The 22,923-nt window shown below is 28.9% G+C and overlaps 1 protein-coding gene across 1 annotated transcript in view; it reads right to left on the bottom strand.

Moving 5' to 3' along the window:
• Positions 1-20,233, bottom strand: part of LOC111622600 (caseinolytic peptidase B protein homolog) — a 31,446-nt gene extending 11,213 nt beyond the window's left edge. The window contains exons 1-6 of the mRNA XM_023365011.1: positions 19,822-20,233; positions 17,599-17,650; positions 15,590-15,676; positions 7,105-7,208; positions 5,671-5,799; positions 2,239-2,336 (exon numbers count right to left, since the gene is read on the bottom strand). Coding sequence (XP_023220779.1) covers positions 2,239-2,336; positions 5,671-5,799; positions 7,105-7,208; positions 15,590-15,676; positions 17,599-17,650; positions 19,822-20,119 — 768 coding nt within the window. The 5' untranslated portion in view covers positions 20,120-20,233. The remainder of the gene's footprint in view (positions 1-2,238; positions 2,337-5,670; positions 5,800-7,104; positions 7,209-15,589; positions 15,677-17,598; positions 17,651-19,821) is intronic.
• Between the last annotated feature and the right edge of the window lie 2,690 nt (positions 20,234-22,923).

The following is a 22,923-nucleotide window of genomic DNA, read 5'->3' as shown; positions in this document are numbered from 1 at the left end:
TCACTTGCATGGTATTCTACAATACCCAGCCAATAATTTGAAATCAATAACAAACTTTTAAAAATTTTATTAATTTACTTCTTTTATTTATCAAATATTGTATCAGATAATTTTGTCCATTCAAAAGAAAATTAAAATTAGAAGTCAACATAACCTATTAAAACATATTATTAATTTATGTTATTTTTCAAAATTTTGTATTCTTCGCTTAAATATAACATCATTAATATTTTTGTTTTCAAACATAATTTCCAATTTTTTCCCCCAACAATTAAGTTTATAAGTAAAATAAAACTTATCTAAAATGAAACCTGTATAAAACAGAACCTATTTAAACAAAAATAAATCTCAGAATAAAATTATTTTCTACGCAAAATACTATCAATATCAATAAATCAGTCTAGTGAGAAGCCAAAAGATTTTTTGATACCAATTGCATAACATATCCCAAAGTAAAGCAGAATGTTTTGGCTTAATTCTAAATCATAAAACACATTTTGGTATTTTCAACATGTCTTTGAAACCTAATAATACATTCTAAATATGAATTTCAACATGTTTTTTAACTTATCTTTTTTTTGCATTAATAAAAGCATAACTTTCTATAAAATGGAAACCTGCCAAAATGGAAATTTCTAATTAGTACTGTAATGCTCTGTTTCAGACAAGTTTTACTGTGTAATCTTTTTTTTTATAACATATTTTTACATATACTAAATATGAAGACAAATCATATGCTCCAGAGATTAATTTTGATTTATTTTTAAAATATGTGCCAATTTCTTTGGGACACGTTTTACAAGTTTTTGGCTGTATAATGTAATACAATATTGATCAAATTGCAGCTCTATTTAATAATCAACAATCAAGTAATATTCTATAAAGATGTTTCTTAGAGTAACAGTACACTTTATAATGTTACTTTCATTCCAATGCAGACTATCATTTTAAATAGGTTGTTCACATTATATCCTTAATATAAACAGAAAATATTTCTTTACTATGTTTGAATCTTGTGCCGTCCAAAGATAACCACAACCTGAATTTTTCAATATCTTCTTTAATCATAATACCCAACAAGACTTGATGTCAGAGATATCTAATTGTACTGTACATTCTATAATAGCATATCTTGACATACAGTAATATCTTGACTTACGCTACCCCAACTTACGCGAACCCGGAGTTACGCGATTTTTAAATCTTGTCGATTCGTCTTTTGTTTGAGCGCCACACAACTCTTGATTACTCACTCCCCCCACACCATTGTTCAGCTTACATGTTCGGACGTGTCACACAGAATCGACACATAGGTACAATTTATTTTGTGTTATTTATTTCTGTGTTTGTTATATCTACAGAGACTTGAGAGACAATATGTGATGATTTCTTGTAACTGTGAACGAATCAAAAGACAAGATAAGATTAACGAGAACATTTATTAGCTTACATACATCCAACTTGGATTTTACATAAATTGCAAAATTATACCCTGACTTACGCAAATTCGACTTACGCGGTCATCGCTCGGTCCCACCTATTGCATAAGTTCGGGGTATTACTGTACTATTATTCTGGCATTTTCAAAGTTTTTATACTTATATAAATTTTATAAATATATTTAAATGTTCTTAAAATATTTCTTAAGTATTAAATGTATAAAATATATTTTTTTTTACTCTTTCCGCCTTGTGGGCACTAAGAGGGCCTCTTATAGCAGGCCCATTATGGCCAGGCCCACAATGGGGCTGCCGGGTGGTGGGGGCGGGGCCCGACATATCCAAACGGACCACCCCATGAAAAATTCCTGGGGATTTTTCGACTCGTTCGGATTCGAACCCAGGTCACCCAGAGTGGTAGGCTGCCACCTTGACCACTCAGCCATCCGGCCACTATGAAATATATTTAATAGAACTACTTAGGAATTAATTTTTTAATCAACACAAGTACTAATATACAGTTTTAAATTGTTATTTGCAGATACCTGAATATCTGATGACTGTTTCCCAGGTGAAAGTTGTGTACATACAAGTGAAAAATGATACCCAATGTTTAGCACAATATTTTGATAAATTCAAAATTAAATGCTTAAAATAAAATGTTGTTCACATTCTATTTATTACATTTAAAAATCAAAGTAAATGTATATTGATAAATCAATATATTATTATTTTCTAAATAAAATTATATTTTATTTTTTACAAAGCAAATAACTCATTTAAAAAATTAAAAACATACCACTTTCTTATATTTTTCTAAAAGTTTCTTCATTTCTGAATTTCTGGAATATTGTTCAGGTTCATGATTACTATCATTTCTAATGGTAGGATCAGCACCTACAATAATTTTTAATATGTATATAAATTATCCTATTATTATTGTTATGATTATATTTTTAGATAACTTTGAATAATTTAAAATTTAGGTTTTCATACACTCATATGATTTACTATATAAGATCTTTCAGATTTCAATTTACACAAACTATATTTAAAAATTAATTCTTTCAGTTGAAAAGATCAGTTCCAGAAGAATACAAGTCCATAGACATATATTTTTAATATATACAAAACTGTTTTTTTTTTTTTTTAAATATATCTAGAAAGTATTTGACATTGGATTTTCCCTCATGGCCAAAAAGTGTTTTTTTTGCTGAGCTGTTATGGCGACATTAGACATGGAATTTTTACAGCAAAATATTAAGTGTAGAACTGAAAAGAGTTGTTTAAATGTTTCATTAACTCGAATAATAATTTTTATGTTACTAATGATTGCTGGCATTGAGCTAAATCCCGGACCTTTTCCTCGATCTCCTCCAATATCAAGTCAAGCAGTTATGCAAAAAAGGGGACGAGGGAGACCACGTAGAGAGCAAACAAGAGAAATAGAAGAAAATACACAGACAAGCGAAATGTCAGGAGAGGAATACCTAATTGAGGAACATTCCAAGAATATTACTGATATCTCGAGGTATGCTACAATAAAAGACTTTTTCGAACCGGAAAAAGAATTACGAACAAAGACTAATGAACCCGAATACTCACTCAAGTCGGTTTATGAATTAATCCAAGACAAATTTGATAGTTTGAACTTCGAAATCCGTTCCATGAAAGCTGAAATCAACAAAATGAACGAAGAAAATTTAAAGCTCAAGGAAGAGTTAAAAGATATGTGTAAAAAAATACGTTTATTAGAAGAAAGAACAGACTCGTACAGCAAGTTAAAAGGTATGGTGGATTTTGAAGTTGATAAAATGATAAACGATAGAACTAAGAAGAATTTAATTATATTTAATTTTCCATTTAAAACCTCGGAATATGTAGAAGAATTTAAAAAATTTATAAAAGTTAACTTAGAGCTTAATGGTATAGAAATCGAAGGTCTTATTCAAATATTCATGGCCAAAAAGCTCAGGGGATTTCTGTCTTAGAAAATCAACTCAATAGATCAAATATCAATGCAATTGTAACCATGCAAAGACTGTATATCCTTGTGTTGAAAACAAGAGTTTCAGTATATCTTAATACACTTTCGATTCAACATTATAAACTTTTATTCAAGGATTTGTTATCCAAAATATGTTTCTTGGTTACTGCAATTCTTCCAAAGAACTAGGAAGAAAGAAATGAAATTTACAAGTTTCAGATTAAATGTTGCTTCAAAACAAAACTGTGCTTTTTGCATCAAACTGATAACATTATGATGAGTAATATAATATCTGACTATACTTGTATAGAGAAAATAATTGCATAAAATACTTAACTATCTAATTACACTTACTAAACAAATATATAGGCCCTCTTAGAGTCCTTAGTTATTTCTTCAGTAAATGTAATTAGGTAGAAAATATTTTCAGTATGTCTTGTACCTGCTGAATTGCAACATGGAGAAAAACCAAGATTCATTAAGGGTGTATTGAAGAATTTTTAAACAGGGCAGGAAGATTTTTCCTATTTAAACATCTGGTAACATTGCCCTCTATGCAACAAAACAGTATATGTTCATAGACTTCTTATCCTGCTGCTTTCTGACAAGCATTTATATACATTGATAACATTGTAGAAAAAAAAATTGATTAATAAATTCTATGTTGTTAAACCAATGGCTATTTGGCTGTTTGAATATTACACCTGATGATAAAGGATTATAGAGTTAAAATTCATATGAATACAGCTACATCAATAAACGCAAGTTTTTTATAACCATTGTTAAAAGAGTATTAACTTAAATTTCAAAGTTTGATAATGTCAAAAAAATTGTTAAATGCACTAAACTCAATGCTATGAAAAACTTAGTTACAGCATAAATTTAATTTCATACCATAAAAATTTAAGAAATTATTAGATCCTACAATTTATCTGCAATCATTGAATGATTACATAAAGTTCTTTAAATTTCCTTTCATTTTAGATATCTTAACTTTGTGAGGTAGCAACAAAGAAATTTTTATTTATAGTTATATCTCATTACTACATTATTTATTTTTCTTTTTGTTTCAGAAAAAATAAATAATGTAAGTAACAAAATATAACCTATAAATAAAAATTTAGTTATTTTGAGTTTTGGGTGTTTAGTTATGTTAAACTTCAACAGCTTTTCAATAGTTATTAACCAATCATTCTTTGCATAATTTCATATCAACATTTGAATAATGAATGGAATTATTACACTAATTTAGGTTTAAATATGACTAAAATATTATTTAATATTTTACTACATTGTTGTAACCAGATAGTATAAATATAATTTAAGAAGAATTCATTTTTCGTAAGCATGCTCAACATGTAAATTAACAATGTACAAAAGACTATCATCAAACTGGCACTGCAAGCCTGTCTTCACTTATACTTATCGGTGTATTGCTGTTGAATTGTAAGTGATTGATTGACTGGTGGTGATTTAGGGTTTCTCTTATTCTAGGTTCTTTTACCTAATCAGATTAATTGTTTGAGACTTTAAAAAATTGAAATTGTTTATTAAAATTGACACTCTTTAAAAAGACTTTTGATCACTTTGACAAATTGATCATTAGTACACTTTTTAAAGTGTACTAATGATCAATTTTATTGTTGTAAATACTGAATTTGACATTAGTATGAAATAATAATTAGTATGAAATATTTGAATTTCATACTAATTATTGTTTTTGAAGTTATAATTTCTGTTTTGTAGTCAGAAAGTCAGTACTGGCATTTATAGTTTAATAAAGTCTTTAATATTTTGGACCTTGCAACTTACGAATTCTGGTTACAGCATAAGTTTAACCTAAAGAAGTTAACAAAATCTCGCAATTAATGATGTAAATATGGTAAATATACATGAAAGAGACTGCTTCTCATTATGAAAAACATGCATATATATATTGTTCCCTTTTTTTTTTTTACAATTACTAAATCAATTTAAATGCATGCCAATGTTTAATCATCCATCTTATTTTACAAAATTAAATTACAAAATACGCATGTATAAAATAGTTAACAAACATAATAAAACTGATAAAAATAGAGAATATTTTCTCTCAAATTCAAAAACTTTTTCTAATGCATATTGTTATATTTTTCTGATATGTATACTTATGTATTTAGTTTACAAATCATAATATAGTTTTAACAGTATATAGAAATTTTAAATATTTTCTTTAAATATAAATTAATTTAATATGTAACATACCATGTTCTAAAAGGTAATGAACAGTTCTTATATCATCTGCTAATACAGCATAATGCAAAGCTGTACAGTTTCTAAATGTCGCACGATTGTTAAGACGGTCACTAAATTCATCTTCACGAGCAACAAGCACTAAAATAAAAAAAATTCTCACTATTAATGTTTATTAACTTATTATGTTTCCATTTTCATCATTTAAAAAAATTAATTTTTAATAACGAATGAAAAACTTATAAATATATAATTTAATTAATTAGATAATAAAATTTTTTGGTTTATGTGCAAACAATGTCCAAACATATGCAAACAAAAATCCAATGGAGAGGTCCATTTATAATGTTTATGAACCTTCTGAAAGTACACTGTGTAGAAGCATATAAAATATGAAAAAAGTTTCCTCAATCAAATGTGGGTAAACATAATATCCATCATCTATTTCTAAAAGAGGTTGGAGAGGAGCTAGTGATGCCACATATCAAAATTAGTAGTAAGGTGACAATTAAAAACCAACACTTTCTGCAATTGATGCATTCTTGCTAAGTGCTAAGGGAAGTATTTCAAATAAAGGAGAAATTCCCCAAAAAAGATGTCTCATATGTCCTTCCAAGAAAGGAATACTGCTGAAACAAATCAGTTATAAATGCAAAAAGAACATATGCAACAAGTATTCAATGTAAAAGTTGTTGGCAAGAAAAAACAGAGTCCAAAGTAAAATAATTAAAACTTCATTTTATTTGATATTATAGAAAAAATATATATATAAAGAGTCTTGCTACATAGTGCCAAAACTATCACTTGACAATATTTTTATTAAAGTGTTGATAAAAATCCTAGTCCACTTATTTTGACATCCAGGATGAAATTGAATCATAAGGCATTTCAGCTAAAGAAAAAAAATTTTAATATGACAGAACATGTGAAATACTGTTTAAGCATTGTGATCATTATTTGGAATTATTCATGAAAAAATTATTCAAAAATGATTCCTATTTTTAAGTGACAGATTCACATCTTGCTTTTTGCTTTCCAGAATCCAAACTGATAAGGCTACCAGCGCTTGCATTAATAAGTAAGTAAAACTGGTGGCAGTAAATTATTTGAAGTGGTGAAAAAATTAAAAATTAGTGAAATGGTTGGCAATTTTAAAAAAATTTTCCAGAGCAGGCCTTGATATACAGGGAGATGCAAAAGTAGGTACACAGTTGTTACTATGGAAAAAAACATACAGGGAGAAAATAGAAAGAAAAACATTTATTTTTATGTACAAATTAAATCACAAATAAGGAATATGAACTAATAAAAGATAATAAAAATAATCATAATGAACACCAAACATTTGTATTTCTCAGATTCTCAACTGTATACCTATATTTGCACCCACCATATATATAATATATTTTAGAAAGAAGAAAACAAATTTAATTAAAAATTTATTACCTTCTAAGGAATGTAGATTTTTCTCTTTTGCAACTTGATAAACATTAGTAAATTCATCACCAAGATTTGGATCAGCTCCAGCTTTTAAAAGAATGTTGACAACTCTAATTAAATAAATTCAGTTTTATCCCTGAACTAATAGTAATAATTTTATTTACACTAAAATTTAACAAAATAACAAAGCTTTTCCATTTTACTTATACAATTGGATGTATAAGAATTTAATGCAATAATAATTGCAGAAATAATATTAATTAATTACAGTTTCTCTAAATAGAACAGCAAAAAATAGTAATTTAGACATATGACATTTATTTAGTACTCGTCCAACATTAAAGCTAAACTGTATGGTTATTCTGTAGCTGAACATTTAACATTCCTAGATAATTTTATCTACAAATTTATTTAAACAAGAGGAAGAAAGCATATACAAATTGGTTTCTATTTTGTTTTCTAATAAAATATATAAATAAATATGATCAGAATTCTATAATTTCAATAAATTTAAAATTCTGTTCTTTAATTGTAAGTGCACAGTTTAAAAATGAAATTAATAAAATAAATTTTGTTTCCAGAAAATTTTTCTTAATATTGATTACAGCTGACTAATTTTGCTTAATATTCACATTTCAGTATTTGTATTTTTTGAAATCTTTATCAAAAATTTGTTTTAATATAAACTATCTCTGCGTATCAATCATTTTTTTTATTCTTTTCTTTTTAAATTTTCTTTAATTGAATCATCTGTTTATTTAATATTAAATTACTGTGTTTATTCTAATAAACAGCAACCTCTAATAGTTAGCATTCTGTTTATTGGAAGAAGATAAAAGCTTATTTTAAATTGAAAACTTACAATCTATTTGATATTGTCACTTTTACCCATGTTGAAATAAAGTGGGAATGGATTAAGTGTTGGCTAAACAAAAGTAAATTGAAAAAGTTACTGAATTTATTTAATTAAAATAGTCACACTCAAATAACAATTACATCCAATAATCAAAAAATAAAAATAATTATAATCATGCTCTAATAAATAGCATAGTTGCAAGCTAAAAAAGTATAGACAGCATGCTGTTTATCAGAATAAATATGATGTATGTATGTATGTATGTATGTATGTATGTATGTATGTATGTATACTACTATATAAAGAGACAACGTATTTTTTGTTTGTGACCACTAATGGTGAAAACTACTGAACCAATCGTTACCAAATTTTAACTGTAGCACCTTTATGATCCCTGGAATGTTTACCACTAATGAAACCCACAGATTTTTTATTAGTTAAATAAAACTGCAATGGATTTTTGTCTGTATTTCTCTCTCTCTTTACTAGATGGCAACGAATTAATACTTTCTGTCTATAAGAAAAGTCTATTATTGAAGTTTACTATTATATTTGAAGAACTGACATTAAATTATAATTAGTTAATTAGCAAAATCTTCGAGAAATTAAAAAAGTAACGTCATCACTCTAGATGGCAGTATGTGTACCTATGGTGGGTTTTTGAATTGTTACACATTAATTTCTGCAGGAAATCATACAAAATATTCGAAATAGTTATTGAATTTATCTCAAATGAATATTTTTGAGACTGATTGATAAATAATGCCAACAGCTGCGAGGCAAGATAATAATAATGTTATTTGGAGTTTCAAAATTACAATGGGTTTTCACATACAATGTGGATTATCCACAAATAATTAATGAACAATTAGTTCAAATTTTCAAAGTTCTATATGTATGTAAGAGCAGGTGAGGCCGCGACAGGGAATGCTAGTGTAGAATAAATATGATGTCTGCAATATGTAACTTTTAGTTTTAAAATTTTTAATTTCTATTTATGTAATATTAAATTAAGAGCTTCATCAGATATTTTTATTTGTATTTTGTTTTTGGAGAATTTGTATTGTAAGAAGTCAAAAATGGGCTAAACATTGCTCAAAATAATTTCTGTTGCTTAAATTACTTATGTCTGTATTAAATAAAATGAATGCTTATTCATTTTATTTAATACAGAATTATCTAATAAGAGAAATTATACTTAAACAGCACAACATAGAATAAGAATAGTTTACACAACAAAACCAAATAATTTTTAAATTTCCAATGTTAAAAATTAATAGTAGTATTCATATAAAATAAAAGTGTAATATATTTGATGTAGATATAATCTACATCAAATATATTAAGTTTTCAAACTTTAATCAAATTCAAGTTTTCAAACTTCATCCTAACAAAGAAATTAAATTTTGTTCTAATACATAAACAAAATTCAAAATGTAGATTAAAAATCTTGTAGATATTTGAACTAAATTTTAAAAAGTATTTAATCATTACAACTATAGAAATTGACACTATAAATTCAATATGTATAGGAGCATAATGTTGTATAAATGATATTGTTGTAATTTCTGACATATATCCCATACCTCTCAAATTGTCAATTAAAATATGCTATCTAACTAGTAATTTATAATTTAGTAATTTAAATGTTTAAAAAACATATTTTTGTGAAATCCGGAATTTTACCGAATTTTCCGATTAATATCCCGCATTTTTCTAAACCCCCAATTAAATTTTCCTTTAAATTCTAAACTAAAACCTAACTTAAAAAAAGGAAAAAATTCCAATCTCCCCTTTCGTTCAAAGTAAACATCCGTCCATTTCAAAAATAATCCCACATTCCAACTCTAAAGTTGATAGTTAGCATGGGCCCAGGGACAACTTTGACCCATCCCATCCGAGTACCTTTTACCTCACAACAATTGGTCACATGACCACTCTCCCACAACAAAACTATAAAAGCCACTTGCTTCCCCCTCTCGGGGGAGTCGTTCATCAGCCGCCAACTACAATTTTCCTTGAATATTGTGTCCTATTGATATACTGTGTCCTATCGATATATTGTGTCCTGCGAAATTATCATCCTTATCCTACCAGTTCGAAACCCATTGGATATCATAACCTTTTTCCTCAAGAATATTTAAAGACATAAAGAGGTATGGAACAAATTTTTGTGAACTCTTTCTCGGCCCTTCGCGTTTTAGGGACTCAGCATTTCCCCTCGATAAATGTTATTGTACCGTCTATGTAAATAGCTAATAAATTGTTGTTTCCTTGTTAAATTGGTGTCCTCTTTACTCGTATATCGCCTGTCACCTTACCGACAGCACTCCTCCCTCTTCCATTCGATCCGAACAATTAAATCCTGTTACTGCAGGATAGGGAAGAAGAAACATTTAAGCCATCTTGACAGTGAGCAGGTTTAACGACCTGTCACCGGAAAGGGAGACCTCCAACCTCCCCGGCAGTTCACATTTTCAAACATTCCATTTTTTCCCCACCATTTCTTTCATTTTATTTCATTGTATATGTAATTATAAAATAAGTGAAATGAAAAAAGTAATATTTAAGACAAAATTGCCTGAACTGTGTTACTCATCATAAATATAATCATAATAATTGCAACTGTTCAGCAAAATATGAGTTTTCTTATATGTTAAAAACCTAATAAACTGTAATTGTTAGGCCATCCAAAAGGATGCTAAAATTATGGTTTGTTTATCCAATTACCATTTATAAAAAGTTACGCAAAAATTCATATTGTTGTTTTATAACTGAAAGTTGTTCTCAATCTCATGGAATACTTTATTTCTAAATTTAAATATTTTACACAGTTTAACAGCTTCCTGTAATTAAACATCCCTCTTAATGGCTTACCCTTATTAATTTTATGCCTATTTGTTATTAATTAAACAAATAGCTTATTAAATCATGGCTAAATGAAAATGGCTTATTACATCAGGATGAGACAGAACAGACTCAATTATTCAAATATAACTTATATTAATATGAGAATGCATTTCAGGTGATTTGACCCTCTCATCAGCCCATTTAAAGAGTAGACATATGGTAATAAGCACAATAAATATCTAAAATATTGTAACAAAATAGTTTACAAACTGATATTACAAACAAAACAGTGCATTGTGTAGGGATTGCAATTGCTGGATCCCTCCCTCATCCAGCAATCCAGCTGATCCAGCGCTGCAGATCCGCAAAAACTCAATTAACTTTCTAAATAATGGCGCAAAAGTCTACGTTGTTGGTGTTGCCACATTTCCACATGTGCTATCGCTCGGCGGCGAGGGTGATGTTGCTGTTCAGTGTGGCACATGCTACACCCCCTCTCTATACTGCACTGCCTGCCCTTTTACCTCTGCTGATCTAATTGCCAGTTGACTTTCCACTCTCACTAAATAAAATAAGTAACTCCTCTCCTAGTCCTGGTGCATAATTCTAATTTACGGTCGGTTGTGATGTCAATGAATCACGTGACGGAACAATCTCAGTTTAAGCCTATGGAGAGCTGCAGCCTTGCGGCTTGTCCATGAAACCTAACCTATAAACTGGCCATAAAAGCTCTCTGTAGAAGAGAGTCGAGTTTGATAACTGCTGACACAACCCTAAAATTTGTCTTAGACAAACTGAAAAGTCAGGACACAATCTTGAATGCCGACCTTTCCGAGGCACTCCGCAAAAAAATCAGAGAACGGCGTCTTATCGAGGTCACAGAAATGCTGATTTACATACAGAACCCGAAGAAGTATAATCAAAAAGTTAGAAAGCCTGATTATTCTTTCACAATACCGAAAAAAATGTAATGCGCCAGGAGATAAAAAATATGCTGAATCAAGTAAACACATATGTACTGGAACCAGCAGCAATGGCTGAGGATATCATGGAAACGGAAAATGATGATCCAGATAACCTGCATTCATTCCGTGAATTTCACATTGAAATAAGAATTGGAGATCCAACTAAAGCGTGAGAAAGAAAACTTCATGAAACGAAAAGAAACTAGTACTGAGAAGGATTATGATAAGTTATTAAAAAAGGAAATGGCTGTTTATGAATGTGAGGGAGTCAAAGGTAAAACTTATCTTTGATTTATGATTATTTGATGACCCTGAAACCAACTAGCATAGAGGCAGAAAGAGCCTTCTCCGCAGTGGGATATACATGCAGTTCATTAAGAAGTAGGTTGGGAGACAACACCATCAATACCATTTGTTTCTTGAGCTCCTACTTTTAGAAAGTCAAAAAAATAACAGAAGTGATTGATTTAATTTTATTTAATCCTTTAAAACACTTTATTCAAGACAAGACTAATATTTTATAACTTCTATTCTAATTCTATTAAGTAAGAGTTTTAAATTTTTATTCTATAAGTGGATGGGCTGGGCTAGGCTAGGCAAATTTATTGTTAAAATTAGTGAGAAACTGAGACTACCTAGTTAGTTAAATAGTTAATTAAATTAATGAGTATCACTATCTTAGATATATGATGATATGAATGCATATAATTCATGATTGTGATAATAATAACTAACTACTAAACTACTACTAATTATTTACTCACTACTTTACTAACACTAATAATTAAATTACTTATAAATAGCTACAGACTGATATGTAGAGCTTATATAAGAAAACTGGTAAGACTGATAGCCACTTAGCCATGATTATCCATCCTTACATTATTATAATATAGTATATTAATATAAATTAATTAGTAGAATTACCTCTGCTATTATTTAACTTAAAGATTACATTATAATTATAATCTAACCAAACATTTAAAGTTAATTATCTCTATCTCAAGTGTTAAACTGAACCAAAGTTAAGTTTACTACCTAAATATGTAAGAAGTTTTATTGATTTACTGTATAGTGACCAGTCTAAATAATAAAAGTTTCTTAAGTATTTAAAAAAATGTTTTATTTCATTAAAAAAAACCATAAGTTGATAGATAGATAGATAGATAACACTTTATTGCACCAAAAATACATCTGTGCTGGATCCGTGCTGGATCCAGCTGGAATGATGTTGATCCAGCAAAAATCCAGCTGGATTGAAAACACTGCTGGATTGCAATCCCTAGCACTGTGTATACAATTACATAAAATACTAAATTAAAATTAATTAAAATTGCACAATACAATAATAAAAACTAATTGATAGTTGTAGTTAGTCTTGAACTGACAAATTAAGCTATTGTCTTCATAATACATAATATTGGTTTTACTAAATTTAATTTTTCTATTAGTTATCTTTATGCTGAAATAAGTAAGCTTCAATTCATATTAACTTTTTCTACATTATTTTGTTTAGACTGTCACAATTTTACAATATTAATAGAACTTTAGATGTCATAAGTTTAGATGATACTATAACCTTGATACTGATGAAAAATTATCAAATAGACAACAATAAGTTATGGTGCCAAGATTCACTGAATTTTAAAATGATAATTAATATTTTAAATTGTTTACAAATGTTACTTAAATACATATAAAAACATTATAGTTGAAAAAGTGAAGCTATAGAGAGTCAATTCTAACCCATTCTATTTTGTTTGGGAATTATTTTGTTAGTTATTCTATTTATTTTGAAGTGTTTTATTTTGTTAAGGATAAACTACCACACCTCAACCAAGAAAAATTCAAAATTAACTCACCTTACTATGACGACTGTTGGTGTCATAATAAGGCATCATCAAACCCAGAAATGACATCTCAGGTTGGAGACTTCCACAGGAAAGTAAAAGAAAGATCTCCCACCCCAAATTGTCATCGGAAATGCCATAAAAATATTATAAAATTAATGGTTAGCGAGTGCTAAGATTGGCTTTACTTTACTTCTACACTTATTACACCACCACAGTCTAGAAGTAAAGTAAAGCCAATCTTAGCACTCACTAACCATTGAGAAGACTAGACAAGAAGCGTATCATAGTATTATAAAATTACTTGTAAGGGAGATGACATGAATTAACAAGACCAATTACTAGAATGAATGAAATGTTAATGACTAAATATGTAAATAGGGTCAAGTGGGCGTGCGTATGCTTGTAATGTCACCCCAAACACACTATAAAGAGATGAATTGAAGAATCAAACAAGGTGGTGCTAAGGACAGAGCAAGATTGATGAAGGGATTTCCAGTTCCAGTGATGACAGTTTCTTTGTGATAGATGAATTAGTAAGATTCATTGTGATTTTTCGATAACTTTTCATATTTTGATTGTTGGTTTTGTGAATATTGTTCTAAGATAGTTGTAGTTTATTTTGTAAGTCTGCAATTGTCAGGAAAAGTTTTTGGAATTTTTGATAAATTATCTTTATATTTTGCAAGTTTTTCTCTAACATTTTTTCTTGATTGTACATATTCAGGCTTGTACTAATAAATAGATTTTTTTGCACTACATATAGTAATTATTTCAGGTTTTTATTTAATAATGAATTTATTTTTATTGCCCATGCTAAGTCTAGGCTTGGCATTTTGAATCCTTCATTCATGTAACACACCATTAGCATATTATCCAGGATTTTGATTTGATTGAATAAGACATTACAAAGAAAATACATTTAGTTTCAATTTAATTTGCAAAATAGCAAAAACTAAGGCTATTGTGTGTAAATGAAAAGAAACATCATACAAGCTACAGATATCATTTTAAATATATAAAATTATTTTAATTCTCAAAATTTACTTTACAGCAATAAGAAGAACAAGTGTTTATAGCCTGTTAACATTATAATTAGCAAGTCATGTCTTAACTGTAAATGGGATTGACAAATCACTCAAGTTTTGAAAATTCATCTTTTGTTTAACAGATTATATATACTGTATATAACAATAACTGTAAAATAAACTAAAAGAAATTAAATAGAAAAAACTTTTAACATGGATAATATCTGTGTTATATAAGTATAACAATAGGTGTATTGAGGTGGAATAAATAAGTGGAGTGTCTAAAGGTGAAGCATATGTTAGATAGTTTCCTGAAAAATTTTATTACCAAAAGAACATATACAGTGCATAAAGAATTTATCACAATCTTTAGTAATGCTCTTAGTAAATTTAGACAAAGGAAAAGCCAAAATATATAAAAAACAACAGACATCAAATTATTACCTAGATGTGCATTTTAAGAGTCTTTTGATGTTAATAGTTCTTCATCAATAAAAATAACAAGAAACATCATTTTTCATACTGAAAAAATTATTAACATAAAAAGACAATATTTTTTTTTAAAAAAAAGAGCAGTTGGACAAGCTAGTAGTTGCAATTTAAAACTGATTCATACCCATTTTTGAATGAACTTTAAAACACACAACTCACAGGTATCCTCATTATTCAAAGCAGATGTTATTGTTCAGATATCAGATGGAACACAAGCAATCACTTGATAAACTGATACATATTGTTTTGAATTCTTTTCTAATAGAACTAATAAACTTAAACCTTAAAAATGTTTTTTCTTACAATTAAAAATTTTGAATTTCAAAAATTGACTGACTATGATAAATTTGAAATAATTTATTGCAATTTAAACATGTAATTAATTAATTAATTTCATTTCAGAATACAAAATCATCCAATAAATATTAATTATGAAGAATTGAAACTTACTCAGAGTGTCCATTCATTGCAGCAACATGTAGAACTGTCCATCCAAGTTTGTGTCTCTGATTAACATCACCACCTGATTCAATTAACCTAATAAATTATTTTATATTAAAATTATTAAAAACATCCATATACTTTAAATAAAATATAATTGTCAAAATTTACTGAATTTGCAGTACAGTAATACCCCGACTTACACAATTTTCAAATCTTGTCAATTCATCTTTTGTTTGAGCGCCACGCAACCCTTGATTACTCACTCCCCCCACACTATTGTTTGGCTTACATGTTTGGACATGTCGCGCGGAATCCACACATAGCTACAATATATTTTGTGTTATTTATTTCTGTGTTTGTTATATCTACGGAGACTCGAGAGACTCTACTATGTCATCCAAACGAAGTACAACTAATTCTTCTGCATCAAACAAGAAAAGAAAAACTTTATCTTTGGAATGTAAAGTTAACATTGGGTATGTTCGTAAAGTCGAACGAGTTAAGCAAGAATGAAGTTATCATTATTCCTACTTCGTTAGACTTTTCGAACGATTCCTTACTAATGCGTTTAACTCGTTTGGCTTTACGAATGTACCCATTATTAAAGACTTCGATACAAAAATGAAATAAAATAAAAGACAAAACTGTCCAAAAAGGATCACCATTTATTACTTGTGTTCCAAGACTAAAACATTTTCGGCGACTGACCTTCCTTTTTAGGCTACTTGTCGCCGTAAAGTTCACAAAAAGTCCTTTTAAAAACACAAAACATCCAATTAAAATTTTATAAAATTTCTGAAAAAGGAACTGGTGACATGCAGTTGTCTTGCTTCCATCATACCTTCTTTTGGGGTTTTCTTCTTCTTTTTATCTACTAAAGAGTAGCGCTGGAAAATGTAGATTTTTAGAAAAGTTGCCCCCTGGTGACGATATATGTAGAAATTTCTTCTGTAAAAAGAAATTTCTTCTTTACGGCAACAAGTAGCCTAAAAAGGAAGGTCAGTCGCCGAAAATGTTTTAGTCTTGGAACACAAGTAATAAATGGTGATCCTTTTTGGACAGTTTTGTCTTTTATTTTATTAAAAATAATTCTCCATCGGACGAACTTTTACAGAACAAAAATGAAAATTTGTGAATTGGCAAAGAAGTTTGATCTACCGGAATTATCGGTCAGAACAATTATAAAAGGCAAAGAAAAAATTCTCGAAGCTGTGAAAAATGCTCAATCTTTAAATTCAAACATCATTCGTAAACATCACAGTATTATCGCTGAGATGGAAACAATGTTAAAATTATGGCGTAATAATCAAGTAAATGTGAAAAATTGTAAAATAATATAGGCCTAATTTGTTACACATGTATTATGTAAGATTTTATTAACCCCTTAAGCCCATAACCCGAGATATCTCGGGTTTTTTCTAAATTATTGCATTTTTTTCTAAATTATTGTTTTCTTTAGTCTCCGGCCTCAATTAAAAATTATTTGTATGTATTTATATGCGAAATTATACCCCAAAATATGCGAATTCGACTTACACGGTTACCGCTCAGTCCCACCTATCCCGTAAGTTCGGGGTATTACTGTATATTGATTTTGTTTAAATTGATTTGTTACAGGCATTTTTGTTATACAGCATACAATAAAATATATTTAAGTGAATACTAATATTAAATATATTAGTATATATATTAGCATTCACTTAAATATTATTAATAATAATAATTTATTAATATTCTAAATATTATTCTAAATGTAATATTCTAAATTATATAATAATAATTTTCATATTCTAAATATTAAAAAAAACAGATAAATGCACAAAAAATTCTTTATGAAACTAGATTCCATTTTATCAACATTTCATTCAAATGATCAATTCATTGTATACTATATATAAAATTCATAATCAATATCATATTTAATAAATAAATTATAAAAGAATAAATAATTTATATGAGACTTCATATTTTTATCATCTCATTACTTGAAATATTACAACAAATTAAAAAAATACCTTTTAACACTTTCTTCATTTCCTTGTTTAGCAGCTTTTAGCAATCTACCATCTAAAAAATAATTATATTGATAATCAAAAGAAAATTATATTTTAATATTGATAATCAAAAAGAAAATTATATTTTAGTTAGTTTTTAAAATGTATCATTATGTTTACAGTTATTAGATTTATAGTCTATAATAAAATAGTTTAGACAACAGACATTTAATCAGACAGTGACACTTTACATAAAAACTAACCAAAATTAAAAAAGTACTACTAAATACATAAATTAACAAGATTAAACATGCAAATATTTATTGTGACGTCATCACAATGCCAGGCTGCAATTTTTAATCATATTTTTAAATTTATTTAATTTAAAATTTATGCTCTCCATCTTCAAATTAGTAGTATCTTGCCCCTGTACATCATACTTTTCCTTTAGTATTCAAGTTGTGCCAGTCATCTAATTCCTTTCATGGAAAACTTTTTAATTGAAATAACGTGACTTCTGGTTTGCATCAGAAGTTTGCATATAGTTAATTGGGCTTCCTGCCCTTAAGCTTTCCATATCTGGTCTTGGCTTTCATCTAAGTACATTCTGTAGATTGAGGAAGGACAGATAGATGGACAACAGTGGGAATTTATACATCTATGATATTTTCAAATTGCAGCCCAATTAATATTGAATGTCTTTAGCCAGAGTACTCGGAAAACCAGTCCTATTTAGCAGTTGTTCCAAAGAGCAAATGCCTGCATACTTTGAACATTTGGAAAACTTCAAAAGGGCTTGGACCTTATTGGTTGAGCCCACAGTTTAAAGAAAGTTCTACAGGAGAAATTCCATTTCAATATAATAAGTCTTTGTAAAAATTCATGATGTTAATGAATCTACAAAAGTGAACCAAAAGTAGGTATATAGTTCCCTTTATGTTTTACTTGTTTTTATTTTGCAGATATCAAAAAACAATGGCAGGGAATCTGAGCAAAGAATGAAGAAAATGGATTCCGAAATTGTATTGGAAGACTAACCCATCAAATTTATATCTGATATGATAAATTATCAAATGTGTTGATGGACTATGTCAAAAATCTTGTCATGCTTTGTGCACCATTTCAGCATTTTCAATTTTCGAATAGTGTTTAAGAATCCACTTTCTTTGTTTTTCAATCAGATTTCCCACCATTGTTTCTCAATACCTGAAAAATAAAAAAATAAAGAATTAAAAGAACTATATACCTAGTTTAGCTTATTCTTTATATAATAGAGTTGCAAATGATAGTTGGTTTTATCAATATACTAGCAATTTTAGAAACTGGCTCTAATTATTGTTCAATAAAAGAAAATAAATCAAACAAACACTAAGAATTCTCTAGCAAAAATTTCTTTAATCATATTCGAACCAGTTTGATGGTTCAGCTTCAGTCACTTACAACTCAATTTGAATGTGAAGAACAAATTTATTCAAATATTAATTTAAGATTAAACATAAAAGAACAAATAACAATTATTTTATGAAATTACAGTCATATAAAATAAAAATGAAAATTAAAAATAAATGAATAATTTTTATTTTGTATGATTTTTGTAATTACTATAAGTAACAGTTACTTGTTCTTTTATTTACTTGCAGAGAATTTATACTACAAACTGAAAATGTTATTTGCACCACGTATCTTCCACGTTTTCTGTGTGTTGAGTTTTTGATAATACACCTGTTTGTTTTGACACAGGCCACAATTAGTGTTTTGTGCACTTTTCTTCCTCTTTGATCATGTTCACTTCATTTTCATACAACTGAATTGGATCAGAGAGCAACAGAAAAACAACTCGCAGAACACCAGTCTATATTCTGCAAGTTGTTTCTCTGTGGAGTGCCATCATGCCGCAATCACATGACAGGTTTGATACACACAGTCTAGAAGAGAGTCTTTGCAAATAATTGATTTTCTGTTTTCATAGCATAGATTTCATTTTTATTTATAATAATAATAATAATAATAAACTAATGGTGTAATGGACTATTAATTTTTAATGAATTAACGTCAATTCGATGATAAGTTGCTACTATTTGAGAAACAATTAAACGATTAAACTTTAAACTAAAAGAAAAATTATTTTCCTCATTCAATATGTATACTTAGGTAAATATTTACCATACTTAATATTAATCATTATATGCTTCATTTAATAAATTATCAAATTTGAATTCAAGCTTTTATTTATTGTCGTCTTACCATTTCTGCGATTGCTCTCACAAATACCAAAGAGAAATAATGCATATCCAATCCAGGGAAAACGTTTTTGATTCCATAATCGATATCGAAACCTATGCGTAAATGTATTTATATCTAAATGTGTTAATGGAGTTAAATACGAAGCATTTCTTCTTCCATCCACGTGATAAAATGTCAATTTTTTCGATAGTTGATTCAAAGAAACATATTTACATCTATAAAATTTTACAAAGTACTTCCTAATTGTATTTGCAAATAGTTTATGGCTAAGTACAACATTTGGTCGAAAAAAAGGCATATTCAGAAATATGTTTTGCTTTCTAAACCATAATTTAACGATTCAATTCAGTCTACTCTCCTTCCGTCACGACAATGTTCGTCGTCGGGAGTTAATTAGCTACGAGGCTATCTTTCATCAGCTATAAAACGTCATCTATAATACAGTAGTTCAAAATGTGAAGATAAAACATGTGATAATTTTTTTTTTTTTTTTTTGTAAATTTGAATTAAATTTTGTTTAAAATATAAATTTCTTATTTTTATAATTACACATATAATATTCCCTATGATTAAAAGAAAAGTATATAAACACTGAATTATTTATAATATGTTTTTTTTTTTTTTTTACTCTTTCCGTCCTGTGGACACTAAGAGGACATAGCAAGCTCATTATGGGTTTTGCCAAGTCCACAATGAGGCGACCGGGTGGTGAGGGACGGGGCCCGACATATCCAGACGGACCACCCTCGAAAAACTTATGGGGATTATTCGACCCGTCTGGATTCGATCCCGGGTCCCCCAGAGCGGTAGGCTGCCACCTTGACCGTTCGGCCATACGACCTGTTTATAAATTGGTTTTACACATGGAGTAAGCTACGTACAGTACAAAAGAAATGCATTAAACGCGGTCGTTCTCAATAATACGAAATGGAATTATTAAATATTTTTTTCTGATCTTACAATTGTTAATAACGTTTTCAGTGGCGTAGTGTGGGTGCCAGTTGCCTGGGGCAAAGGAAAATTTCGCCGTCCCCTTATTTAGGTATCTAAATTTAAAAGACTAAAATTCAGTTTCGTCACAGAATAAGTAATGAAAAATTCCGTGCTAGTGTTGCCACCTTTTAAAATCGCTAACCCGGGCAGGTGAGGTTTGTTCGAACAAAGTTCCTGACGCATGCGTATGTCATTTTGCAATGCGAAGAATAATGTGCAGTGCATACCGGTTCTAAATCAGTTACAGTTAGCGACTAGGGAGACTTGGGTACAGTGACGTGCCGTCATTAGAAGCGGTGGAAGCACCGCTCCCCTTGTATTTTATAAAAAAATAAATACATATTAATTTTAATAATATGAAAATAATCGCACAATATTTTATTATAACCGCATTATGTATCTTATTACAAATTTCTATACTACACGTGAGAAAAAAAGTAAGATTGCTATTGTATATTCGAATATTAGTGGCGGAGTGGAATCTCTGAATTGTCAGATTCCAAAAAGCCAGATTTACGCATGCGCTTTACAGAGCACCAACCTCACCCGGTTTACCCGGTGGAAGCCTACGACCTTGGGTTGATGCTACACATATAATGCTTCCAATTCTATCCGGGACCGGTTCTGGGCAAGGACTATATACTACAAGGATAGCCAGATCCCTATTCTACAATGTTAGCCAGGAATGCCAAGTTAGTGACGTCAGCACAAGACCTGACCTCTCTGTTTACATAGAGCAGGATGTGCACGTGTTTAGTTTTCGCTTTTAATATTCGTCCAATTTTGTGATTAACGAAGTGATTTATTTTAATATTTCTGTAATTGTTTTATTTGACTAAGTTTTTTATAAGGTAAGATGATTTAAATATAAGTCATTAAATATTTAAAGCTATATTTTTATGTTAGGTGAAGAACAAAATGCCGGGTACTAGGTGTGCTGTGTATGGTTGCAATAATAACCTTCTTGCAGTAAAAGCTAAAGGAGAAAGTGTAACGTTTCATGTGTTTCCTAGACAAAAAGACTTAATTTCTAAAAGAATTAGGTCTGAATGGATTAATCGTTGCAAAAGGAGCGATAAATTTAATCCAGATACAAATAGAATATGTTCTGTTCATTTTGTTCAAAGTGATTATGAAAGAGATTTACAAAATGAATTTAGTATAAAACTCCAGAATATTTTCTATTTCAGGTTTACCAGATAGAAAGATTCTGAAGAAAACAGCTATCCCTGCATTAAATCTTCCGGAAAGAATGAACCCAACAGTTACGGAACGAGAAAGAAAAAGTTCAAAAAGAAAACAAAAAGAAGAAGTTAATGATCTTTTAACAAATAATGATAACAATAGTAACAATCTTCAAGATGAATGTCATTACGAAATTAAATATAAGAAGCTGTTAGAAGAATATAATGTTTTAAAATCAGAATATGAAAAATTGAAAAAAGATCATAAAAAAAGAATAAAAGTATTAAACGATTTATTACGATATTACAAAAGAAGAAATATCTATCGTCCAAATGTACAAAAATCAAACCAAATGGCTGCAGATTTGTTGACACAGGTCTTTACAAAAAAATCAAATTTCATTACTATCAAAAAAGAAAAAACGAGTTAACTGGAACACAGAAGATATGTCTATAGCCTTAACATTAAGGTATTACAGCAAAAAATGCTACTTATATTTAAAAAATAAACTGCATTATCCTTTGCCATGTGTATCGTCATTGAAAAAATGGGCATCTCAAGTAAATTTACGAGAAGGAATATTGAAAGATGTCTTATTAATGTTGAAATTGGCTGGAGAAAATTTTACACCTTTTGAAAAAACAGTGGTGCTTTCATTTGATGAAGTAAAAATTAAGGCAGTTGAAGAGTATGACGTCTCTGCAGATGAAGTTCTAGGACCTTACAGTCAAATGCAAGTCGTCATGATAAGAGGTCTTTTTTCAAATTGGAAGCAACCTGTTTATATCGGGTTTGATCAAAAAATGACAAGAGAAATACTTTTAAAATTAATAGCAGAACTTTATTTACTATCATATAATGTAGTAGCTTGCGTCAGTGACTGTAGTTGCAGTAACATAAGTTTATGGAAAGAATTGAATGTGA

This window comes from Centruroides sculpturatus, unplaced genomic scaffold, assembly GCF_000671375.1.
Source record: "Centruroides sculpturatus isolate CEXI.00-Female unplaced genomic scaffold, Cexi_2.0 scaffold106, whole genome shotgun sequence".
Classification (NCBI taxonomy): domain Eukaryota; kingdom Metazoa; phylum Arthropoda; class Arachnida; order Scorpiones; family Buthidae; genus Centruroides; species Centruroides sculpturatus.
This window is presented reverse-complemented; position numbering and strand designations above follow the sequence as displayed.